The 22,319-nt window shown below is 44.3% G+C and overlaps 1 protein-coding gene across 6 annotated transcripts in view; it reads right to left on the bottom strand.

Annotated features, from left to right (window-relative positions):
* Positions 1-22,319, bottom strand: part of TTC29 (tetratricopeptide repeat domain 29) — a 562,022-nt gene that overhangs the window by 473,657 nt on the left and 66,046 nt on the right. For all 6 annotated transcript variants that reach the window (XR_010177479.1, XM_063920589.1, XM_063920588.1 and 3 more), the window contains exon 3: positions 19,266-19,349. Coding sequence is in view for 5 of the 6 variants with exons in the window: in XM_063920589.1 (XP_063776659.1) it covers positions 19,266-19,349 (84 nt within the window). In the remaining variant the exon portion in view is untranslated. The remainder of the gene's footprint in view (positions 1-19,265; positions 19,350-22,319) is intronic.

The raw sequence follows: 22,319 nt of genomic DNA, 5'->3' as shown, positions 1-22,319 counted from the left end.
CGGTTACATCCTTCCTGGCTTTGATCAGGATAGGGATGACTTCATCCGGAATGCCTTTTTTCCTTCAGGATCCGGCGTTCAACCGCCATGCCGTCAAACGCAGCCGCGGTAAGTCTTGGAACAGACAGGGTCCTTGCTGGAGCAGGTCCCTTCTTAGAGGTAGAGGCCACGGCTCCTCCGTGAGCATCTCTTGAAGTTCCGGTTACCAAGTCCTTCTTGGCCAATCCAGAGCCACGAATATAGTGCTTTCCCCTCTCCATCTTATCAATCTCAGTACCTTGGGTATGAGAGGCAGAGGAGGGAACACATACACTGACTGGTACACCCACGGTGTTACCAGAGCGTCTACAACTATTGCCTGAGGGTCTCTTGACCTGGCGCAATACCTGTCGAGTTTTTTAATCATGTGGACGACTTCTGGGTGAAGTCCCCACTCTCCCGGGTGGAGGTCGTGCTGAGGAAGTCTGCTTCCCAGTTGTCCACTCCCGGAATGAATACTGTTGACAGTGCTATCACATGATTTTCCGCCCAGCGAAGAATCCCTGCAGCTTCTGCCATTGCCCTCCTGCTTCTTGTGCCACCCTGTCTGTTTACGTGGGTGACTGCCATGATGTTGTCCGACTGGATCAACACCGGCTGACCTTGAAGCAGAGGTCTTGCTAAGCTTAGAGCATTGTAAATGGCCCTTAGCTTCAGGATATTTATGTGAAGTGATGTATCCAGGCTTGACCCTAAGCCCTGGATATTCCTTCCCTGTGTGACTGCTCCCCAGCCTCGCAGGCTGGCATCCGTGGTCACCAGGACCCAGTCCTGAATGCCGAATCTGCGGCCCTCTAGAAGATGAGCACTCTGCAACCACCACATGATGGATACCCTTGTCCTTGGTGACAGGGTTATCCGCTGATGCATCTGAAAATGCGACCCGGACCATTTGTCCAGTAGGTTCCACTGGAAAGTTCTTGCGTGGAATCTAACGAATGGGATTGCTTCGTAGGAAGCCACCATTTTTACCCAGAACCCTTGTGCATTGATGCACTGAGACTTGGTTCGGTTTTAGGAGGTTCCTGACTAGCTCGGATAACTCCCTGGCTTTCTCTTCCGGGAGAAACACCTTTTTTCTGGACTGTGTCCAGGAACATCCCTAGGAAACAGAAGACAAGTCGTCGGAACCAGCTGCGATTTTGGAATATTGAGAATCCAATCGTGCTGCCGCAACACTACCTGAGATAGTGCTACACCGACTTCCAACTGTTCCCTGGATCTTACCCTTATCAGGGAATCGTCCAAGTAAGGGATAACTAAAATTCCCTTCCTTCGAAGGGATATAATTTCGGCCATTACCTTGGTAAAGACCCGGGGTGCCGTGGACCATCCCTACGGCAGCGTCTGAACTGATAGTGACAGTTCTGTACCATAACCTGAGGTACCCTTGGTGAGAAGGGTAAATTTTGACATGAAGGTAAGCATCCTTGATGTCCCGAGACATCATGTAGTCCCCTTCTTCCAGGTTCGCAATCACTGCTCTGAGTGACTCAATCTTGAATTTGAACCTCTGTATGTAAGTGTTCAAAGATTTTAGATTTTAGATTTAGAATCGGTCTCACCGGGCCGTCTGGCTTCGGTACCACAATAGTGTGGAATAATACCCCGTTCCCTGTTGCAGGAGGGGTACCTTGATTATCACCTGCTGGGAATACAGCTTGTGAATGGCTTCCAAAACTGCCTCCCTGTCAGAGGGAGACGTCGGTAAAGCCGACTTTTGGAAACGGCGAGGGGGAGACGTCTCGAATTTCAATATGTACCCTTGAGATATTACCTGAAGGATCCAGGGGTCTACTTGCGAGTGAGCCCACTGCGCACTGAAATTCATTGAGAACGGGCCCCCACCGTGCCTGAGCTTGTAAGGCCCTAGCGTCATACTGAGGGCTTTTGCAGAGGCGGGAAAGGATTTCTGTTCCTGGGAACTGGGTAATCTCTTCAGCCTTTTTCCTCTCCCTCTGTCACGAGCAGAAAAGAGGAACCTTTTGTCCGCTTGCCAACAAAGGACTGCGCCTGATAATACGGCGTCTTATTTTGAGAGGCGACCTGGGGTACAAACGTGGATTTCCCAGTTGTTGCCGTGGCCACCAGGTCTAAAAGACCGACCCCAAATGTCCCCTTTCAAAGGCAATACTTCCAAATGCCGTTTGGAATCCGCATCACCTGACCATTTTACTGGTAGAATTGGATAACGCACTTATACTTGATGCCAGTCGACAAATATTCCGCTGTGCATCATGCATATATAGAAATGCATCTTTTAAATGCTCTATAGGCAATAATATACTATCCTTATCTAGGATATCAATATTTCCAGTCAGGGAATCCGACCATGCCAACCCAGCACTGCACCTCCAGGCTGAGGCGATTGCTGGTCGCAGTATAACACCAGTATGTGTGTGAATACATTTTTGGATACCCTCCTGCTTTCTATCAGCAGGATCCTTAAGGGCGGCCATCTCATGAGAGGGTAGAGCCCTTGTTCTTACAAGCGTGTGAGCGCCTTATCCCCCCTAGGGGGTGTTTCCCAACGCACCCTACCCTATGGCGGGAAAGGGTATACAGCCAATACTTTTTAAGAAATTATCAATTGTTATCGGGGGGAAACCCACGCATCATCACACACCTCATTTTATTTCTCAGATTCAGGAAAACTACAGGTAGTTTTTCCCTCACCGAACATAATACCCCTTTTTGGTGGTACTCGTATTATCAGAAATGTATAAAACATTTTCCATTGTCTCAATCATGTAACGTGTGGCCCTACTGGAAATCACGGTTGTCTCTTCACCGTCGACACAGGAGTCAGTATCCGTGTCGGCGTCTGTATCTGCCATCTGAGGTAACGGGCGCTTTAGAGCCCCTGACGGCCTATGAGACGTCTGGACAGGCACAAGCTGAGTAGCCGGCTGTCTCGTGTCAACCACTGTTTTTTTATACAGAGCTGACACTGTCACGTAATTTTCAACAGTACATCCACTCAGGTGTCGACCCCCTAGGTGGTGACATCACTGTTACAGACACTCTGCTCCGTCTCCACATCATTTTTCTCCTCATACATGTCGACACAAACGTACCGACACACAGCACACACACAGGGAATGCTCTGATAGAGGACAGGACCTCACTAGCCCTTTGGGGAGACAGAGGGAGAGTATGCCAGCACACACCAGAGCGCTATATATATATATACAGGGATAACCTTATATAAGTGTTTTTCCCCTTATAGCTGCTGTATGTTTTAATACTGCGCCTAATTAGTGCCCCCCTCTCTTTTTTTAACCCTTTCTGTAGTGTAGTGACTGCAGGGAAGAGCCAGGGAGCTTCCCTCCAACTGAGCTGTGAGGGAAAATGGCGCCAGTGTGCTGAGGAGATAGGCTCCGCCCCCTTTTCGGCGGCCTTATCTCCCGTTTTTCTGTATATTCTGGCAGGGGTTAAATGCATCCATATAGCCCAGGAGCTATATGTGATGTATTTTTTTGCCATGTAAGGTATTTTTATCATGTTTTATTGCGTCTCAGGGCGCCCCCCCCAGCGCCCTGCACCCTCAGTGACCGGAGTATGAAGTGTGCTGAGAGCAATGGCGCACAGCTGCAGTGCTGTGCGCTACCTTATTGAAGACAGGAACGTCTTCTGCCGCCGATTTTTCCGAACCTCTTCGCTCTTCTGGCTCTGTAAGGGGGCCGGCGGCGCGGCTCCGGGACCCATCCAGGCTGGGCCTGTGATCGTCCCTCTGGAGCTAATGTCCAGTAGCCAAGAAGCCCAATCCACTCTGCACGCAGGTGAGTTCGCTTCTTCTCCCCTTAGTCCCTCGATGCAGTGAGCCTGTTGCCAGCAGGTCTCACTGAAAATAACAAACCTAAACTAAAACTTTCACTAAGAAGCTCAGGAGAGCCCCTAGTGTGCACCCTTCTCGTCGGGCACAGCAATCTAACTGAGGCTTGGAGGAGGGTCATAGGGGGAGGAGCCAGTGCACACCAGTTAGTCCTAAAGCTTTCTTTAGATGTGCCCAGTCTCCTGCGGAGCCGCTATTCCCCATGGTCCTTACGGAGTCCCCAGCATCCACTTAGGACGTTAGAGAAACTACGGGTAGTTTTTTCACACCCCACATAATACCCTTTTTTGTGGTACTTGTAGTATCAGAAATGTTCAAAACCTCCTTCATTGCCGTGATCATGTAACGTGTGGCCCTACTGGAAAATACGTTTGTTTCCTCACCGTCGACACTGGAGTCAGTGTCCGTGTCAGTGTCTGTATCGACCTGAGGTAACGGGCGTTTTATAGCCCCTGACGGTGTTTGAGACGCCTGTACAGGTATTAACTGATTTGCCGGCTGTCTCATGTCGTCAACAGTCTTTTGTAAAGTGCCGACACTATCACGTAATTCTTTCCATAAGACCATCCAGTCAGGTGTCGACTCCCTAGGGGGTGACATCACTAACACAGGCAATTGCTCCGCCTCCACACCATTTTCCTCCTCATACATGTCGACACAGCGTACCGACACACAGCACACACACAGGGAATGCTCTGACAGAGGACAGGACCCCACTAGCCCTTTGGGGAGACAGAGGGAGAGTTTGCCAGCACACACCAGAGCGCCATATATATACAGGGATAACCTTATATAAGTGTTTTTCCCTAATATAGCTGCTGTATATATTAATATGCCAATTTAGTGCCCCCCCCCCTCTCTTGTTTTACCCTGTTTCTGTAGTGCAGGACTGCAGGGGAAAGTCAGGGAGCCTTCCTCCAACAGAGCTGTGAGGAAAAAATGGCGCTTGTGTGCTGAGGAGATAGGCTCCGCCCCTTTTTCGGCGGCCTTTCTCCCGCTTTTTTGTGGAAAACTGGCAGGGGTTAAATACATCCATATAGCCCAGGAGCTATATGTGATGTATTTTTAGCCATTTAAGGTATTTTCATTGCGTCCCAGGGCGCCCCCCCCCCAGCGCCCTGCACCCTCAGTGACCGGAGTGTGAAGTGTGCTGAGAGCAATGGCGCACAGCTGCGGTGCTGTGCGCTACCTTATTGAAGACAGGACGTCTTCTGCCGCCGATTTTCCGGACCTCTTCACTCTTCTGGCTCTGTAAGGGGGCCGGCGGCGCGGCTCCGGGACCCATCCATGGCTGGGCCTGTGATCGTCCCTCTGGAGCTAATGTCCAGTAGCCTAAGAAGCCCAATCCACTCTGCACGCAGGTGAGTTCGCTTCTTCTCCCCTTAGTCCCTCGATGCAGTGAGCCTGTTGCCAGCAGGTCTCACTGAAAATAAAAAAAAACCTATTTAAACTTTTACTCTAAGCAGCTCAGGAGAGCCACCTAGATTGCACCCTTCTCGTTCGGGCACAAAATCTTAACTGAGGCTTGGAGGAGGGTCATAGGGGAAGGAGCCAGTGCACACCAGCTAGTCCTAAAGCTTTTACTTTGTGCCCAGTCTCCTGCGGAGCCGCTATTCCCCATGGTCCTTTTGGAGTCCCCAGCATCCACTAGGACGTTAGAGAAAAGAGAAGAAAAAGAAAAGAAAATGCAGGTGCACACTCTATGCCAGCAGTAGCCAACCCGCGGTTCTTGAGCTGCATGAGGCTCGGTCGGTTCATGGCTCCCACTGTCCGACAGCCCGACACACTGTGTTTCTAATGGTGTCGGCCCGTGAGCCAATCAGACCCATAGCTGCCGGACAGCGAGCTTTGACTGGCTCATGGACCGGCGACTAATTAAAGATTAGACACCCGCACCGCCGCCGGAGACTGAATGGCAGGTGGGTGGGGTGCTAATCTAGGAAGAAAGTGTCTCTATCTTCAAGTGTAGAGACATAAACAATTGCAGAATAAAAGGCCCTTGGGTGCTTTATTTGAATGGGTCCTTGCTGTCGCAGTGCGGACAAATCTGGTTCTCACTTATTGGGTCCAGCAGTGCTGGGGTCCTGGCTGGGGAGCAGCAGTGGGTGGGAGGTCCCCGGTGTCCGCTGCTGCGGGCTCGTTTCCAGACTCCCTCCTCCAGGCAGCGCCAGTGCACAAGTGGCCACGGCTCCCATAGGGGTACGCGTGCCTCTCTATGTAAGATTTAAAGGGCAAGGTGTGCTCAAAAGAGAAGTTCTGATTGGTGCTAGATTGTAGGTCCACCTTTAAAAGGAAGTTGCTGGAAGCACTCCTGTGCCAGAGTGTAGGCTCGTACCTTTCCTGCATTCCTGACCTTGTGCTATTGTCTACCTGCTTTTCCTAGTGACCTGACTTTGGTACTGTGTTAGTGATTCCTGGTTCGACTTCAGCTTCCTTTGTGACCTGATTCTGCCTTCTCCCTCCGTGACTTGTGACACTTGCATTTGCTGTCTACGTATTAGAATGGTCACTATAATAAGGAAGACCTGGATATATTTATATAATATGTCAGTATTAGGGATGTTAGGGATCCACCCGATGAGGTCACCTCATGTTTGTTACGGTTGTCAGTAACCAGACGACTGAAGTTACCTGTATGGAGAGAGACACGTGATAATAAAATAAGAAATGGTGACTTTATTGTCACAACAAAACCTGGACACAAATAATAATCACTCAGAGTCCAAAGCAGGAGAGAAGGCTGAACGCCGGTGATGCGGCTGATAGTCACTCAGAGTTCAAAGCAGGAGAGATGGCTGAATGCCGATGATGCGGCTGATAGTCACGCAGAGTTCAAAGCTGGTGAGACGGCTGAACGCCAATGATAATAAATGAAACGTAGAGTGACTATTGAGCTGTGGAAGTGGTTAGTGGGTCTATATTAGAGCCAGGGAGACAGTATAATAGTTTGTAATCAAACAGTGTGGCAGTTCTGTCTAAATTGCGGCTAGTGAGCCGATCTAGAAGTAAATTTACAGAAGGTGCAGCGATTGCGCCGGTGTTGTGGCTAGTGAGCCGGTATTGTAGTTTGTTTGCTGAAGGTGTGGCGATTGCGCCGATGTTGCTGCTAATGCCGATATTGTAATCCCTTAGTTGAAGGTGCAGCGATTGCACCGATGTTGTGGCTAGTGAGCCAATATTGTCGTTTGTTTGATGAAGGTGCGACAATTGTGCCGCTGTTGTGGCTAGTAAGCCGATAATGTAGTTTGTTTGCTGAAGGTGCAGCGATTGCGCCGATGTTGCGGCTAATGAGCCGATATTGTAGTTTGTTAGTTAAAGGTGCAGCGATTGCGCGGATGTTGAAGATATTGTAGTTTGCTGGAGGTGCGACGGAGGCCGGAAATGCAGGATTCAGACGACCGCCAGGCAGATTTGGAAGATGCAGGTACACAATCTGGAGAAAACGAGGTGGAGCTCACTGCAGGTGAAGTATAAGGTTTCACCAACCTACAGCTGAAAAAGGTGGCACTCCAGCAGAGCTGACTACTGGAAGAAATAAGCAATAATCTCATTGGAACTTGCAGGCCAAAAAGCCTCAGGAAAGTCTGACCTTAGAGACAGTATAACCAGCACTGAGTACAGGACTAGCAGTAACTTAAAGAAGGCAGGGCCCAATCAGACAGCTCCTGGAGAGTAATTCTAAATCAAAGGCATGTGTATACCGGCTCTGTAGACAAACAGCTAATTACTTAGTGAACACATAATGTGAATTGTGAACACACAGGAAGACAGGAAAGACCAGCTAAGCTGTAGGAAAACAGAACAATGTTTGAAGCCATAACCCATGGCAACAAATAACCGGGACCTGCAAGCAAAATGATCCGCTACCTGCGGATCCTAACAGTGTTAAATTGTAGAGTGAATTATAATTGTTTTGATTGGCAGTGTTCTCGTGCTTAGAGTATGCACCTGCATTTTCTTTTTTCTGTGTAGTATGACAACTCTCAGCAAGGTAGCAACTCTTATGTTTAATCAGGCAGCAGGCATTATCAGACACAGACATAATAAAGTTATATACTGTACACTATCGTACAACTGAATATATTATGTTCTGGACAAAAACATTTTTATTTCTAGCCAGCGACACCCTTCATGCTCCCATATACGGAGAATAACTCAGATCACAATTGTTGCCAGATATGCTCATGTCACCTGGTATTTTGTACAGTATTAGAACATGGGGGGTCATTCCGAGTTGATCCCACGTAGCAACTTTTTGCTGCTCGTGCGATCAAGTAGACGCCGCCTATGGGGGAGAGTATTTTATCGCTTGTGCAGCCCTGCTATGCTAAAAAAGTTTTGTGTAAAACAAGACTAGCCCTGCAGTTACTTACCCTGTGCGATGGATCCAGCGATGAAGGTCCCGGAATTGACGTCAGACATCCACTCTCCAAACGCCTGGACACGCCTGCGTTCGCTGCTCCAGTCCCAGAAAACGGTCAGTTCTGGAATGCCTTCCACCTGTCACTCTTCTTGCGATCGCGGCAGCGATCGCTTTCGTCGCTATTCCTGTCGTTACCCAGCGAGGCAACAACGCGCGTGCGCATAGTGGCCTGCGCACATGCGCAGAGCCAACCCGTTCACACCGCTGCGACCAACAGCAGCATGCAAACGGGTCGGAACGACCCCCCATGGTATTGTCAAAAGCGTATATATTAGGTTCCATAAAAACTGTAAACTTGGAACAAGCTCTCAAACTCAAATAAGTCCATCAAGAGCTTTGATAAATATGTAGCATTTAAGTGCAGTAATCGGAAATGTCAAGCAACATATAAATTATCTTAACATGGTTCATTTTAAAAACATGTTTGAAAAACTACTGTAATATGCAGAGCTGAATCACTAGAAGGCATCTCACCGTACAACCCTAAGACTAAGCAATGATAGACTGGTCATGTGAAAGAAAGGGGTGTGGTATGATCCCGACCGCCGGAATGCCAGCAGCGGGGCAAGCGCAAAAGAGCCGCTTGCTGCGCCCGCCACGCTGCGGGCACGATGGTGCGCGACACTATTTATTCTCCCTCCAGGGGTGTCGTATACCGGCGGTTTGGATTCCGGGGTCGGTATACTGAGTGTCGGGATCCCAACAGCCGGTATATCAAGTGCCACCCAAAGAAAGAAAGAAAGTGAAGTGATGTTGGATTTGAAAACAACTTCATCTAAGTACTAAACTTACAGCAAGATAACCATGTAGCAACAATTATGTACACAATCATGGATGAATAGAAACATATGTGCTTCGTTACAACAGTACACGCATCAAGAACCATAAATGCACACATGGCACTCATGCATACAATGTACATGGAATAGGTCTGAAAGAGCAAAAAGCAAGAACATATGCACAAGGAAGGAGAAAATTATGTTGCCGAGACAAATATTCTATTCCTACAGAGGTGGAATAAAGAGTACAAATATTACGAAAGTCCCTGACAAACAGTAGGATCACAAATGCTATGCTGACAAATGGTGTGATCAATTAGGCATCCAAGGGACATGGGACAAATTGTGGAAGTAGAAATCCCTGGTCACTATATTGTGTTGTTTAGGGAAAAGGTCAGACAGTGATTATGGAAGGCGCATTGGATGAACCTGTTACTGAAATAATAAGGCGTGCGACAAAAGACAGGGAACATGGCTCAGGTGATATCCGAGGATGGAGACTAGATACCAGGATGTGTCAGATGAGGAGCAGGCTACATACTAAGCTGAAGAGATAGCTTGTAGTAGAGTTAGGTAGCATGGGATAGATTTATATTGGGTAGAAATTTGATCACCAATGAAGCCTTCACAGAAGTTGCCATCTAAGGACTTCTGTCAGAGCTTTGAGACATTTAAAGCAAAGAGACACTTTAAAAGATGATTCTTAGATCTAAAGAACTAACCTAAGCCTAAACCCTACTGCAAACTTAAGTCTTAACCATAAATTCCAGCTATAAAACTGCCCAAGTGTTTACAGATCTTTGCTTTGCAAATTCTAACTATGAAAGAAACCCTCTGACATGATAATAATTGGTATGTGTTTCTGTGTGTTAAGTGAAGAGAGATGGAGATGGGCATTGTCAGGACTCATTCAAAAAGGTATCTCGAAATACAACTGAAATGATTTCTGCAAGCTGCATGAGAAAATCATTCCTGCAAATGCAAAAACCAGTGAGAATATACAGACTTTTAACTAAAAATGAAAACCATAAGGGATTACAATATAGTTTTAAATTACCTAAAACGTGGTGTTTTTTTCTTGTGGGCTTGACAGTGTGCAACATATATATATATACATATATGTATATATATGTGTATATATATATATATATATATTCTTTTTTTTTTTTTTTAAGAACAATGTAATAACTTGCCACTCCTCTACATTCATGAAAATAATCTATAGACAATAGACTTACTATAAAAAGAAATTCAAATAAGCATCTTTTAAGTCTGAGCAATAAAAAGCTCAAGTGGTCTCTGGAGGCATCTACTGGAAAAGTAAGAACACTGCAGCCATGGAAAAAGACTATCTCATGATGTATAAAGACAATTTGTGAACGTATACACCACTCCAATTAGTGAGTAAATAAGTGACTAAGGAAATAAAGTTAAACAAAATATAAAATGTACTGAGTTTATAGCATTATGAGATGTCTATTCTTATGTTAAATTGGCAAATGTAACATGAAATGGTGTAGTAACACGGAACATATTTATCAGACAGAAATTGGATATTATACCTGTACCAACATAGCTACTGCAACATACGTATATTGTAAATACTGTATACATATTTATATGTGGTACAAAGGTGTCAATAAAAACAAATAATAGCTTGCTAAGTCTATTTTAATTTATAATATGCTGCACAAAGGATACTGAAAGTAAGACATGGCTACAGAAAACTAGCATTAAAAAATCTTAGCATGTACTGTCTATTAAAAACCAGAAAGGTGATTCCGCACAGGACCTTTTATCTTAGTTTCACAAATAGTAGAGTATTGCCGGATCCGCCTCTACCTATAGTCAGATGCTCGTTTCAGCTACTGTGCCTTGGTCGCTGTCCAAGATACTGTATATTATGAGCCAGAGGTAGGCATTCTGTGACATCCTAGCTGCTGTAGAACTATACATCCCAGCATGCTCTGCCACAGTTTTACTGTCAGGACTAGCTAAAACTGTTGCAGGGAAAGCTGGGATGTGTAGTTCCTCAGCAGCTGGAGTGCCACAGCTTGCCTAACCCTATTATAGGCTATGTTTACTTGAAGCTAGTTACCGTATATTTACCTGAAATTACCATTTAGTCCTACTGAAGACTGACTTCAAACAAAACTAAAACTTTATTGCCGTGTCGGTGAAGCCAGCAGCAGCGTCCAATGATGGATCCCACCCGGGAAGGACCCGTTTCCAATTCACGGGTGGGATCCGGCATTGGCAGTGTGAAAGGGGTATTATTTTCACACAAGGGTTTTCTGTGTTATAGTAGAGGCTTTTCATGTTTCATTGATGTATTAGTGAATGCATACTTTGCTAGCTACATAGTTAGAAAGAAGTGTATAAGTGAATGTGACGTATGAGTGGCATAAATCAGGAACCTGTCCATCACAGCAGGGACAGACATGAGAGAGACTGCTTCCTCATGTCAGTGACTGAAGACAGTGCCACCACTGCTCCCTCTGGCACAAGGAACCCTTCCCCCATCCTCTCAACCCCACAACACTCCTGTGGAACAGCCATGAGGGAAAGACAGACTGGGGAGGGGAGGAGGGGGGATGGTTGTTAACAGAGATGAGAAAGAGAGGTAGAGGGGACAGAGATCAGAGAGACATAGACATAGAAAGGTGTGGTGGATGGTATCCGGTCCCTAGGTCGACCACACTTAGGCCGACAGTCATTAGGTCAACCACTATTGGTCGACATGCATTATGTCGACATGTACTAGGTTGACATGAGTTTTTAAATTTTTTATATATTTTTTAACTTTTTCACACTTTACGATCCACGTGGACTACAATTGGGAATAGTAACCTGCTTTGCTCGCCATGCGAGGGGACACGGTGCACTAATTGGGGTTCCCGGTCACTCTACGAAGAAACACAACACCAATTTTTTTTTTAAACTAATGCTTGTGTCGACCTATTTTGGGTGTCGACTTAGTCACTGTCGAACAATGGTGGTCGAACTAGACACTGTTGACCTACGTGTGGTCGACCCTTTGAACCACACCCGGGGTGGATGACGGAGGGGAGAAAAAAAACCTGCAACAGCGGGCACAATAGCGAACAACTCGGCGAATGATAGGTTAAAAAAACTAGTAATTAATATGTATGGCCCTGATTCAGCGATGTACTCGTATCACACAGCCGCTGGGTCTTTGTATGCAGCAGCTGTGCGATAATATGCTAATACGACAGGAGGCAACTTGTGTAAATAGGCCTCCTGCAGGTTACTCTGTTGCTGTGTCTGAAGATAGCATCAGATCATCTGCATGATCGGTCATGATGGTTGAGAAATTCACGCTGCTGAAGCCAGTGAAGCTGCGTCCAAGGGCACAACTATTGGCCTCGGCGCGTCCAGAAAACATTTTATGCAATGCTGCCTGTTGCTGCCCCGAAATGCCAGCAGCACGTCAATCATGCAGCAGTGCTTGTGGCACTGCAAGAGAAATTGCACTACCGGATCTGCCCATGCGAAGAGCAGCTCCAAAGACATTCCAGTTGTTTGCAAACATCGGGTTTACGTAAATCTCTGAATTAGGCTACATGTACGTTAAAGTCTTAGGATGGCTTCTTTATACATTAATATCAATTACAAATATGATGAGATGCTTAGAAATGTACAGTATATATTGTGGCAAACACAGTAATAATTGATGCCCACACTGGTCTGGCTGAACCAGGGTACTGGTTATTTAACCACTTAACTGGCTAATATTTTTACTAAAAACCGCTCAGAAGTTGTCAGGTTTTTTTTAGGACAGAATTAGGTTAAAAATACCTCATCAAAATATATCCAACATGATTAAATTAAAATAAAGTAAAAAAAAAAGCTATTTAAAAAGAACAAAAACATTGATACAAACATCGATGGTCAGAACATTGCGACCTTTCAGAGGTTTCAATATCGCAACTTCACATTTTCGGCGCAAGCTGCTCCCTGTAGCCTCTAGGAATCAAGAGGACATGTAAGGGGCTGCATTTTAACATTTCCTAGGGGCTGCTTATGTCTGCAGACACGAGGTGGGGGGGTGCTGCTGGGCTGCCTGATCAGCAGTGATCAGCTGCACGGCAGGCACAGAGAAGAGGGAACCAGATAGTAGAGGGACTGTGAGGTCCCTCTGGAGAGCGGCAGCTGCAGGAACATTCTCTTCTCTTCCTGCAGCCACACAGTGGGCTTTCTGACTGGTCGCATCACTTATGGAGGTGCTGGTCTTCCCCCAAGCTCTCCCTATAATGTTAATAGATGCCGTGGCGGTGGCACAACAGCAGGCAGGCTGTTTTAGCAGGGCGCCACTAAAGGGGCAGGGCACATTTTGCCCTTAGAAAAAAATCAGGCAGCGCCCTGCTAAAACAACCTAGCGTGAAGACTAATTACGTCACTGTGATGCCAGTGATTTTAAGTGTGTATATGTGTTTGTAAAAAGTTTGGGAAAAAACACTTGCAACTCCTACAGTATCTGCAAGTTCAAAAACACTTTTCTCATCAATACAACACCTCAACATAAATGATCCACATCATTAAACCCACTTTTCTTCTTTTTTAGAGAAAATGCCATGAAAAATGACATCTTTATTGCACATATTTTACTATTTAAAAAACTCTGGATACATTATTATTCATTGGGAGGGGTTACCCAGGGATCCCAACATTTTCCCATTAAAATAAGTTTTTTCCCCCTACTTTACATCAACTCCGGAGGTGCAATCTAAAATGAGTATTAACTTCTTTTGAGTTCGACATTAACACAGATTTCCAATTGAAAGCATATTTTCATGGCTGTGAGTTTTTTAACCCGTGTTGAGCAATTTTCATTTAACTCACAGCTAATAGAATCTCCCCTTTAGAGCCACTTTGGACCCAACTGTATAGTTGTGTAATTTCACCTCTCTGAGGCCATGCATGATATGCACTATGGCAGTCATTCCGAGTTGATCGTAGCTGTGCTAAATTTAGCACAGCTACGATCTTCTTCCCTGACATGCGGGGGGAAGTCCAGCACAGGGCTATCCCACCCCGCATGTCAGTTCGGCCCCCCCTCGCAGAAGTGCAAAGGCATTGCACAGCGACGATGCCTTTGCACTTCAAGAGTAGCTACCGGCCAGCGCAGCTTTAGCGTGCTGGCCGGGAGCTACTCATCGCTCCCTGGCCCGCAGCGGCTGCATGTGACGTCACGCAGCCACTGCGGCCCACCCCCGCTTGCCCGCCGTTTCGTGGATTTGGGCCAGACCAAACCGACGAAACGGCGGCCAAGCGCTGCCGTTACGCACCCTCCCGCCCAGCAAACGCCTATGCCTGTCAATCAGGCAGAGGCGATCTCATCCCTGCTACGACCTTCGGCCGTCTGGCATGCGCCGGTGCACTACGGCGCCGATGCATGTGCAGCAGCGACCCGTTCGCTCTGCTGCGTTAAAGCGCAGCAAGCGAGCGGGTCAGAATGACCCCCTATATGTGATAGGAAGGACAATTGCAGAAGAGTCATAACAATAGTTAAGTACTAACTTGAATGGCATACAACAAATGTGAAGAACAGAATGTCTACTAAAGAATACAGGCTGCCTGGATTACTTTGCTTTACTAATAAACCATGTCCATGGTCCATCGGTACAGCAACCTTTTGCACAGCTATCAAATTGTCTTATATTTGATAGATATATCCCATTTAAATGTATATGACAGCTGAAAATGCCCTAAAAACACAACTGTTGGACTACTTTGAAAAAGGTAACAACATTTTTTTGGGTGGAATCCAGCTTGCAAAAGTATCTTCACTAGGTGGCCAGTCATTGTTGCACTGATTTAAAAGGTTTCTTTTCTTGAATCTATCTACAGACCTCAATTACCACTAGGTTGCTTAAACAGCTTGGAGTAGTCAGTGATTTAATTCTTATAATATTTATTGGATATGATATTTGCTTATTAGCATTTTTTAACTATATAAATACAAGAGCAGATGTAAGATGCAGAATAAATTGCATTGTGTCCCTTCTGTGGGGTCTGGTATGTTTTACCGACAGATGGGATGCCGGCTGTCAGTATACCGGACAGTACGGATGGTGTAATGGTTAGCATTACTGCCACACAGCACTGAGGTCATGGGTTCGAGGTTCGATTCCCACCATGGCCCTAACTGTGTGGAGTTTGTATATTCTCCCCGTACTTGCGTGGGTTCCCTCCTAAAAATATACGTGTAGGTTAATTGGCTCCCAACAAAATTAACCCTAGCGTGAATCTGTGTGTACATGTGGTAGGGAGTATAGATTGTAAGCTCCACTGGGGCAGGGACTGATGTGAATGGCCAAATAGTCTCTGTAAAGTGCTGCAGAATATGTGTGCACTATATAATAAAGCGCAATGGAATTTGCTTCAATATATAAGAAACTGTTAATAAATAATAAATAAATAATAAGAATTTACTTACCGATAATTCTATTTCTCATAGTCCGTAGTGGATGCTGGGGACTCCGTAAGGACCATGGGAACAGCGGCTCCGCAGGAGACTGGGCACATTCCCCATGGTCCTTACGGAGTCCCCAGCATCCACTTAGGACGTTAGAGAAAATAAGAATTTACTTACCGATAATTCTATTTCTCATAGTCCGTAGTGGATGCTGGGGACTCCGTAAGGACCATGGGGAATGTGCCCAGTCTCCTGCGGAGCCGCTATTCCCATGGTCCTTACGGAGTCCCCAGCATCCACTTAGGACGTTAGAGAAAACTGGTAATAAATAAAATACCGACAGCTGCATCCCGTCTGCTGGAATCCCGACAGTGAAGCAGCAAGTCCCCTTGCGGACTCGCTGCGCTCACCACGCATCGTGCCCGGTGGTTCGCTTTGCTCACCAAGGGTTATATTCATACTCGGTTTGTGGCGTGGACCCCACTTCCTCAACCGAGTGGGTGTATGTTGGGATTCCGAGCATCGGTATTTCACCGGCTGTCGGGATTGCGTTGGTCTCTTGAACACCGGGATCCCGACATCCGGTATATTAACTGCATCCCACCCACAGTTACCAGTCATGTGCAGTGATGGAGTGCAACTCTGAGTATATTACTGGCAGCAGCTTAATCTAGAATAGGCATTCTGAAACAATGGGCTCTATTCAGGACTTTTTTTCTCGTTAAAAATGCGGAAACGAGTGTTTCCGCATTTTTAACGTAACCCCGCTATTCAGCAAAGGGTTAACGGAGAAGATAAGGCAATTATCGTCTCTGTTACTACCCATCTAGCTAAATATATAGCACAGTAGAGAGCAATCCTTTGGTCTCTATTGTGGTTTAACGTTTTATGCCATTCAGCAAGCATCAAAATGTTAAACCTTTAAATCTTTACTTTATATAAGAAAATCCTTAAATTTAATGTAAACCCGCTGGGACAGAGAGACATTTTCTCATCAGTCCCTGCAGGATCTTGAAACAAGCCACACGTGTATGTCTAGCTCCATCCTCCCAAAAGCGTCTAAAATTGTTGCCTTTTAGGGGGAGGGAAGAGGAATGGGATCTCCGTGGTTTTACAGAGGTTTCCTGGACTCTGCAACTGCTGGCTTGCGCGTCACAATGGGTGCAGCAAGCCGCCCGATGGTGAGTGATCAATGCTGTGTCTTAACATGCAGGTCGGATCACAACTTCCAAGGAAGCAGCAGTGATAGCAACTCCAACCACGTCTGTTTGCAATGGCAGTTACATGACACTTATCCAACTTTAAATTATAGCAACTGAAAGTAAAAAGAACCATCAGAGTGTGCTATATTATAAAGAAGACACATCATTTTTCATGAGACTGTATCTAAGTATAAAACTTGTCAGCATAATGCAATACATAGTCTTCATGCTAGGATGTTTTAGTAAAAACAGCCTACCGCCACATGAATAGATGCCGTGCGCACATGCAAGGCATCTATTCACATTAAAGGGAGTGCTTGGGGGAAGCCCAGCAGCACTGTAGGTGCTGGGCATGCCCACATCAGTTACGCCACGGCTGGGGCTCGCCCCCATTAGTGACGTTGAGGGGGCGGACCGCCTCCAACATTGATGGCGGCAGTGCCACACCCCTTTCCCCGGCCAGCTGCACCCTCTTTCCGAGTGCAAGCGCACTAACTGCCCAGCACCTCAGTGCCCTGCCCAAATCCTGGGAGGGACACTAAATAAATAAACATTATTAACACCATTGAGGGTTTAAAGATTGAGAAGTGGAGAGTGGCTATCACTACTGCTTACTGAACTGCATCATAGGACATAACAGCAGATCATTGGGTCCCACAAACTGGCCGCCGCATCTGTTACTAAGAGACCAAGAAATCTCCCTCCTCAGATTTCCCCAGATATTTTGTGAAGCAGCAGAAATAGCTCTAATATGGAAATGTAGCACAAGGCATCACGCCTCCTGCATGCATTACTGATCCACGCTGCGTCCCGGGACGCAACATTAGATCATCTACAACACTATTGGCCAGCTGCGTGACCCATGGGGTTGTGCAAGCCTACCTTTGCCTCTGCTACAAAGAGGACAGGATCCTGGTCCAGTGGCTCCCTAACAAGAGCGGCGACACACTTCTGCTTTGGGAAACTGAGGACGTCACTACCCCCTCCCAACAGCATCAGACGGTCAATCACTGACAGTCTGATGCCACAGTGCGACCAATGTCACAGGCAGGTACTGCACATGCACAGTACGGGTCTGGTGCATGCGCAAAGTACGGAACACTGCTTCTGCGTCATGGCCTGAATCAGGCCCAGAACGAGAATGACATAAACAACTTACTCATTTTTGTTATATAATTGAAATAATAAACTACACCTATAGTGGAAGATTCTCGAACTACTAGAGAAACGCTGTGTTCAAGAAACACAAAACTTTTTAACTTTATAGAATTAATAAAAACAACTTGCACAGAAAAACTTTTATTTCTTCTACATTTTATTACAGAAGTATGTCATGTAATTTAAGGTTTGATGAGGTTTTGCAAGTAAAATTCTGTTTCCTCTGCACTCGCTAATAGTCATGAGAATCTGTAGTTTGCACCTTCACATTAAAAATGCATTTCATTTTTTTTCTAAATTATTCACCCCGCCTTTTATCCAGATCATGTCTTTGAAAGGAGGATGAGGATAATAAATGGAATAATTCATGATTTCCCATTAAATATGAAAGTTTCTTTTACAGAGTTTAGAAAGTGAAGTTGTACATAATGTGCAGGACTTCATTAGAACTTTTTTTAACCTTTTTATGGCGAATTACTAAAACTCCGTGGCTGCAGTAAGTATATGAGCTGAATCCAATGCCTCGCACAACAGGTGTTGTGCATGGCTAATAGCAACAAATATTATATAAAATTAAAGTCTGAGTAAAAACAAAACACAGCTGTCTTCAAAAGGTAGAAGTGACACGTAAAATATATATATATATATATTTTTTTAAAGGCTAACATGCTACTGTGTTATAAATAGATCTTCCACACAATATCCATAAGCACTTTAATAAATTATATCTAAACAATAAGGAAATAAATGTTAATTCAAACCCCAATTTTAGTATTTTTATAAAATACAGGCAAAGAAAAAAAAAAAGACCACTAAACTTCAGAGAAAATAGGGAAATAATATCATACCAGGTCATTTGCAATTGTCCACCATGGCACTGTTTATTCCAGCATGTAAACTACCTATTTATGGACTATCAAGGAAAAGTTAGATCTGCACAATTAAATTTATCCAAGAAGGAAAAAAAGCAAAAAACAGACACTGTTTACTGAATGCACAAAACGTACTTAATTAGTTGCACACAACAACTATTGTACATCCATATGACAATATATATTTGTGGGTAACATTTATGGAACATAATGCATTAAAAAATGTGTCCAGTGAAATGTATTGGGTAATTAGGGGATCAAGAAGAATGGTACTTAGATTTGAGGTTTTATTATATTTAAAATAAATATTGTAAGTTACATACCACACTACGCCATAATAATTTATTGTCCATGTCACAACCTTTAGTATTGCATTGATACTCCACTCTTAAATGAAAGCAAATTGTAAGTGATACTTTACAAGAAACAAGTACACTAAACACAACTCAATATCCGAAACAACTGCAATTCCTTCAGAAAACTAAACTAATATATAATCCCATTGTAAAGAAACTTACATAGCAGTTTCCTCCTTTGAAAGCTCTTTGATATTCTTCTGCGGATGGTGATCTTTGACATCTTTGTCCCTGATCAAGTGAATCCTGAATTAAAATAAAGGAAGGGAAATTTCAAAAAGACAGAAACGAGAGATGTGCAATTAAAGCTTCAGAAAGAAAACGGTATATTGTACTGCAGTTTTAAAAACTATTTAATAACAAAATGTGTTTGTAATCTTTTTTAAGTGTGTTTTTGCAATAGTTTGAAATATCTACATACTGTATATAGGAAATATTCTAAACTCTAAAATTAAGCATTAACGTTTTCTTAAGAGAATAACAGCTGCTTTTTTTTCTTAACAAAATATTTTAAAGTTATCCAGTGTGTCAGGGAATTCTTAGAGTTCCTGAGATTGAATATCAGTGATTTACAGTATAAGCAATACTTACATGTTTAGATAAAAAGATAATAAAAAAATTGGACTAATTAACAAACCTCCAGAAAAAGGAAGAAGTTGGTTGCCTCAGTAAAACTGCAGCTGTCAAGCAGTAAACTAACATTTAACACATTCTCATTCCCGCAATTCAAATTGGCTGTTTTAGTAAATACATTGCCGTGTAATACTCATGTTCCCTGCAATACATTTTTCCTCGCCAGAATCATACTGTGCTTTGTGATTCAAATTACTATGTGTACATATATCTTAAATGTATGACTTGACAGCAACTGTGGTCTGAGAGGACACTTGCAGAAAAAATACATGCAGCTAAATACCAGAGAAATGTAGGTAATTGGCAGGTACCACTGACCAGACCACTGATGCAACCATGTATAGCAAACAATAAATAAAAATAATAATAATAAGAGAAGTTAAAGATTATATTTGCACATATGGCTTGATATATATAAATCTAGTGATCTGTCATAAATGGTAAAAAAAAAAAAATACACTTTTTTAAAGGAAAATATATTTTTTAAAGAATATAAATAATAAATATTGGATAATACTGTAAAGTCGATAAGAAATAAAGAAATAATAAATATATAGAAAAAAGTGATTTGATGTGGGAGTGTTCTGAAACTCACTTTGCCATCAGTTTGTGGCTTCCACAGTGAGTTATTTTGTAAAGAAAAACCGACACCCCATGGCTTTACATCATTGATTACAAAGAAAAAAAAAAGATTTATTTAAATGTTCAGTGTATTCAAACACTTACTAAGATAGTCCACTACATTTATCCACTTAGTCCATTTGGGTTCATCCCTGCCTTTATAGTTATTGATATAAGGGTGGTTGCGTAAGTAAGGTAACAAAACCTCTCACATGTGTAATGTTCTCTATTTCATTCTAGTTTCCCGCCAGGTCAGAGCAGGTAGACCACAGCTTCTCCTTACGGCCATTAGACTGCGCCTTATATCAGTCATAATGTCCCAACATCAGTTGCAAAAAAGCTGGGCAGGCGCAAACATGGTCAAACACTGAGGTGCGCAGTGTAATCAGATTTCTGCATCTATAGGGCACATCAGTAGCTGAAATTCATCGCCAGCTTGTAGAGGTGTACAGTGCTAACATTATGTCACAGAAACAGGTTTGGTGCACTGTCTGTGGTGGACGTGCTTGGCCGGCCAGTTCGCTACTCATTTTGAACATCTGTCCTGCTGTTATCAAAGGCAGTGCACTTAACCCAAACCTGTTTCCGTGACATGACGTTATAACCGTACACCTCGACAAGACACTAGCAGCAGAGTCTTGTAAGTTGTGAGATGGGACCTCTATGGCTTGGACTTGTTTTTCCACCACATTCCATAGATGCTCGATCTGAATTGAGATCTGGGGAATTTGGAGGCCAAGTCAACATGTCATAAACTCTTTGTTATGTTCCTCAAATCATCCCTGGGCAATTTTTGCAGTGTGGAAGGTCGTAATATCCTGCTGAAAGAGGCCACCGTTGCCATGAAGTAGTGTACTTGGTCTGCAACAATGTTTAGCTTGGTGGTACGTTAAAGTTACATCCACATGAATGCCAGAACACAAGGTTTCCTAGCAGAACATTGCTCAGAGCATCACACTGACTCCGCTGGCTTGTCTTCTTCATTCGGTGCAACGTGGTGCCATATCTTCCACAGGTAAACGATACACACGCAGCTGCTGTCCATATAATTTAAAAGAAAGTGTAATCAGACCAGGTTACCTTCTTCACTTGCTCTATGATCTAATGGTCACGAGACCATTGCAGGCACTTTTGGCGATGGAGAGGGGTCATACATAAGCTGCCATGTACTGTGTGTTCTGATATTTTTCATAGCCAGCATCAACTTTTTCAGCAATTTGTGCTGCAGTAACTCTTTTGTGGGACAGAACCAGATGGGCAAGCCTTCACTCCACCATGCGCATCTATAAGCCTTGAGTGTCCATGACCCTGTCGCCAGTTCACTGATTGTCCTTCTTTGGACCACTTTTGGTAGGTACTACTAACCACTGCATATTAGGAACACACGTCAAGACCTGTCCTTTTGGAGATGCTCTGACATAGTAGTCTAGTCATCACAATTTGGTCCTTCTCAAAATTGCTCAGATGTTTACGCTTACCCATATTTTCAGCTTGCAACACAACACCTTCTAGAACTGACTGTTCACTTGCTAATACAGATGTGTCCTCATACATCTAGCCTCCAGGTCCCGTGCAACTTTATTAACGCTGTGCATCTTTTTTTGCTGAAAATGCATCCTAGTCGCATTGCAATGCGAACAGGACATACAAAGAGACTGTGCTGATTAATTTGATATATGACATTTGCATATTGTGTGTGACTGAGTGTATACAGAGCAGAACAGAACTTGTACTGGAAAAAAGCTGCAGCTGCTACATGTAGTATATTATATACAGATTCAGAGACTCAGTCGCGCACAGATATACAAGCATCATATATCAAATAAATCAGCACAGTATCCTTGTGCATCCAAATCACATTGCGTTTCAGCTAAGATGTATTTTTGGCAAAAAAGACGCCGTTGCTAGAAGATTCTCATGCGACCTAGCTTGCAAAGACGGGCTGTTTGGCCAGATTACAGT

This window comes from Pseudophryne corroboree, chromosome 1, assembly GCF_028390025.1.
Source record: "Pseudophryne corroboree isolate aPseCor3 chromosome 1, aPseCor3.hap2, whole genome shotgun sequence".
In the NCBI taxonomy this organism is placed as follows: Eukaryota; Metazoa; Chordata; class Amphibia; order Anura; family Myobatrachidae; genus Pseudophryne; species Pseudophryne corroboree.
Note: the sequence above shows the minus strand (reverse complement) of the source record. Positions and strands in the feature narration are given on the sequence as shown.